This window comes from Branchiostoma floridae, chromosome 18, assembly GCF_000003815.2.
Source record: "Branchiostoma floridae strain S238N-H82 chromosome 18, Bfl_VNyyK, whole genome shotgun sequence".
Classification (NCBI taxonomy): Eukaryota; Metazoa; Chordata; class Leptocardii; order Amphioxiformes; family Branchiostomatidae; genus Branchiostoma; species Branchiostoma floridae.
In genome coordinates, this window is record NC_049996.1 from 17,772,016 (window position 1) to 17,776,603 (window position 4,588).

The window sequence follows — 4,588 nt, forward strand, 5'->3', positions numbered from 1 at the left end:
TGTTTGTGTCCTTCAGTATGCATGATACAATGTTATGTTTGTCACTCCTAGAAAGTGTTTCCTTTTTTCTCAAGCATTGATGTAGTCAGAGGAAGTAGCTTTGGCATGTCAAAATGGAATGCTGTCATTGTGCTTTTGTTTGTGAACTGTGAATGGTGTTATATTGTGTCGGAAAGACAAGTGTTATGTGCAGGCATTTTGAGTCAAAGTCTAGTTATTCCTCAATGTATCAAGCCTGGGAGTGCATTGTGTACTTTTTGTAGTCTTTACTGCTTGCTAGCTGAAGAGCATGTTTTACAGCATGTATGAGTATCGCATGCTTTTAGTTCATCGCCAGATAGCCTACCTTCTATTTCATTGCATTTGCGAATCTCAGTATTGCATTCCTGTCTCTCTGCTGGCCCAGGAGGTGTTCTTTAACACTGAACAGTTATCCAGCCTCACCGACTACCTTAAAATACTCAAGGAGAAGGTACATGTCATCATGATTCTACAAGCTCTGTCCACATGTACATGTCATTCTGCAAGCTCTCTCCGTGTGAAAATATGGCAATTTTTAACATCTTTTATCAAGAAAGGGCCTTTTCTGTTTCTGTCATCCAACACTGCATGTCTCATTTGTTGTTTAGGCTGATTGAATTCATGAATGCGACTTACATCATAGAATCCATTTGTAATCCTGTTAATTATTTTGTAGTCAAATCTGTTCATCATTGGCCAGAGTTTATCTGTATCAATGCTTCTACTAACCATTGGGACCTCTGCCCCCCTCCCCACATGCAGACCCTTTTGGAAACCACCAGGAATGACCTGGGTCTGCAGACGGAGGTAACTAAGTTAACTCTTGCCGCCTTTTCGTACCCAGCATATATTATTCATACCTGGCCAACGTCGATCTACATCAAGTAAATCATTACTCAGTTACAGTGGCCCAGACATGGAAATACTTGTACGTGTAACTGTAACAAGTATCAAGCCTTTTTGCTGAAGCAATAGCAACAGCATGCATGAAATTAAAGACAATTCAATGTACTTGTAGTCTCCATGGAAAAGTTATGATCTTTAGTGAAACACATTTTTGAACATGGCTTTCACAACTGCATTTGGAGTGCTTAGAAACTACATAATTACGTTACAGAATGATAGAGAATTTGACTATTTCTTTTGTTCTTTTGCAAACCCTATTCCGATTGACTTTTGTTGTAAATGTAGATTTGATGCAAGAATTGGCCTATATCTGGGAGAAAGTTAAACACAACAAGAATGGGCTGATATTTGCTAAATCCTCAGCCCCTGACTCTGGAGTCTGATACCACTTCTTGAGGTCGCTGCCTTTTCTTGTACTGTCAATCAAGTGCCTTGGTTCACAATGCAGGGTCTGCTTGGGGTCTTAAGAGGATGTGGGTGGGTTTGTCCTTATGTGGACTAACCATTAAGATGGGCTAAACATTAAGAAACCCCCATTAAGACCCTCCATCTCCAAAAACCCTAATCACATTGTTTCCCCTGGTCTAGACTTGAGTATTACCCTGGTAGCTCAGAGGACCACACAGGAGTTATAGCAGTTTCTGTTTCGCTGTTGGCCCTTCCACATGTTTTAGAGCCAGGGTGTGATCATCGGGCATTCGTAAGACATTCTTTCATGTGTCAGTTTACAAGATTCAGCCGTAACTGTTACAAAAAAGACAATCTTAGATTCTTGTCAGACATTGGTTCTGACACAGCCTCATTTACAAATCAACGGCATCAAAATCGCAGGACAAATGGGACCGCACAGTTACTCAGTCCTGCTGAAGTTAGCTTTCCAAAAATTGTTGTTCAGTAGGTAACGGGTCATCGTTTTGCCACCAATTCTGAGTTTGCAGGTACATGTAAGTAGATCTAGAGTTCATTCTCTGTTCTGTTTATTGCTTGTTATTCCCACTGAGTGTCTTGCAAAGGTTAGACATACTTGTGCATACAATGTATGTCATGTCTTAATGTCATGTCTTAATGTCATGTCTTAATGGCAGACCACCAGATGCCTCTGTCCTGTAGCTTACACTGTGTGTATGTTGAAGAGGTATCAGTTGGAATGGATCTTTCCCTATGACTTTTCAATCATTGATGAACTTTACAGTGTACCAGTAGTACCTTAGTTTTGCTTTCCAGAGTTCCAGAGAGATAGACAACATTAACTTTGTGACCCCGTGGCATTCTGACTCCACTCCTCCCATTGCCGATATTTGTGTTACCGGAAGTTGGGACACAATTATCCGCCAGCCTAAGGGGATTAAAGTGTTACGAGTAGGAAATGGGGCATGGTACAAGAAGAGGGCAGGATTTAGAACATTGTGACTGAGTTTAGCCTGGCTTTTGAATAGGGTTGCCAGTGTGCGTGTGGCAAACAGTGAGGTTGTGAATGGAGAGGTCTTAGTTGTTGTGTCCTGATTCAGAACCAAATTTAATATTTCATTAGAGAAATGTTCTGTGTGACAAACCATCTTAATACCCAGTATAAGGTCAGACCATTGGTGTATTCAATAACATCAAGAGTGACAATATAGAGGGAGGGAGTGACTTTCAGTCGCTACCATTTGGCATCAAATTGGTACATAACGTTGGTTATGGGTTAGGCATCAGTGAGAAGGCTAACTTTTAGACTATTTCAGCCATCCTTGTGATCAACATTAACTCTGAGTCAGTCCTTTAGATTTTACTTCCAGATTGATTTCTATGATCAAATCTTCCTAGAAGCTTTCTGTGTGTACTACAAGTCAAACCTGTAACGTCTTTGCAATTTTCTTGATCAGTAACTCATCCTAAAGGCTTCGCAATAAATTTTATTTTCAAATTCTGTTTGCAGCATAATTTTTGTCGATTTTAAAATTTTTGATAGTTTTGTTTTAGATATGATTTGCTGTAACCTTTCAGGCTTTAGGTTCCAGCCTCTAGATATCGATCTCCTAAGTAACAATCTTAGTTGCCATGACAATAGCATTGTTTATTTTCCCCACAGCAAACGGCAGCCCGAGCGGCACGTCAGGTGACCAGCACGGTTCTCACGACCTTGAAGTCTGCGGAACAGGTGAGCCAAGGTCAGCCTGACGAGGTGCAGACCATCAGTGTGAAGAGGAGGCAGGGCAGCATGGATGAGGCAGAACGGCTGGAGGAGGAGGTGGGACACCCCTTTGTAACAAGTAGACTAGTCCAGGATAAGATAGTGAACATAGAGAAATGGGTAGTGATATTTTATAATTAGGGGTCACAAAGTTTCTTAAGACAGGATTAGGCTGAAAGGCTGGAGGAGGAGGTGGGACACCCCTGTATAGGAAATAGACTGGTCCGGGATAAGATAGTGATCATACAGAAATGGGCTGTACTATTTGGTAACTAGAGGTGACAGGATGAGGCCGAACGGCTGGAGGAGGAGGTGGGACACCCCTGTATAGCAAGTAGGATATGGAAGTGGTTGGGTACCGGTACATCGTACCAATAAAAAAAATGTTTTTTCTTATTGGACCAGTCCGGAAAAAAAATTTCGATGGACCAGATGTTGGAGCTTTTGTAAAAATAAACAGATTATATGATCAGGAATTCAAATGTTTTGGGGTCTTACAGGTGGAAGAAAATAACAAGAGAGAAGTAGTGTAGAGTTTAAGGTCATTTCTACCAAAGAGCTTTCAAATTGATGAAAGCTCCTTGTTTCTACCCAGTTGTACAGTCAATCATACTTGTAACTTAAAGTAAGTCTTGCAGGATTTCAAAAGCGGAGGTCAAAAACTCGGCCAAACACATTGCTTTGTAGCGAAATAGACCATTGTTTTGAGTATTGTCCATTCACATGTTTTCAAATACTGAATCAGGTCCAGGTTCAGGTCTGGACCTGATCCTCTGGACCTAAATTTTCTGTACCAGTACCCACCCCTAGTAGTGAATATAAATGAATTGGTCAGTACTACTTAATTTGGGGTGAAAAGCTTCTTAAGACAGGACAAGAAAGAGAGGTAGAGGAGAAGGTAGGACACCCCTTTATATCAAGTAGACTGGTCCTTAATAAGGTAGTGAACATAAAAAAATGGGCAGTACCACCTGGTAATTAGGGGTGACATAGATTCCTAAGATAAATGGAGTATTCCTGGATAGCTTTTCCAACACCTGTCTATATTCTCACCTGTCCAGGTGTACCTGAATGCCGGGAAGGTGTTTGCCCTTCAGGAGGACCTGCGACACCTGCAGAACCAGGTGGAGAACATCCAGGAGGACACACCTGAGCCGCAGGTGCGCGCCTTGGAGGAGCGGGTCACTCGCACCATCGCACAGGTGCAACAGAGCGCTGAGCATGTGAGTACTGACTGTCACAGTGGTATTTTTGGGGAAATGGAGATATTGTTTCTGGTGTGTGTGTGTGCGTGTTTCCTGTTGTGCCACTTTGTAGGTTGTTTTTTTCTTCATTTCTTATAAAGAAGTTCAAGTTTCTACCATCACAAATACATACGGGTGTAAAATAACACAATTTTGAACTGTTACATCAAAATTTAAGACTTATTAGAAGAAAACTGAATTTTTTCTCCACTGCAGGTACGTAAGAGTCAGGAGAGGCTCGAGC

The 4,588-nt window shown here is 41.5% G+C and overlaps 1 protein-coding gene across 1 annotated transcript in view; it reads left to right on the forward strand.

Moving 5' to 3' along the window:
* The window catches only part of LOC118405530, a 13,720-nt gene that overhangs the window by 1,915 nt on the left and 7,217 nt on the right, over positions 1-4,588 (forward strand). Inside the window, exons 4-8 of the mRNA XM_035805034.1 lie at positions 377-472; positions 784-828; positions 2,999-3,157; positions 4,162-4,323; positions 4,561-4,586. Coding sequence (XP_035660927.1) covers positions 377-472; positions 784-828; positions 2,999-3,157; positions 4,162-4,323; positions 4,561-4,586 — 488 coding nt within the window. The remainder of the gene's footprint in view (positions 1-376; positions 473-783; positions 829-2,998; positions 3,158-4,161; positions 4,324-4,560; positions 4,587-4,588) is intronic.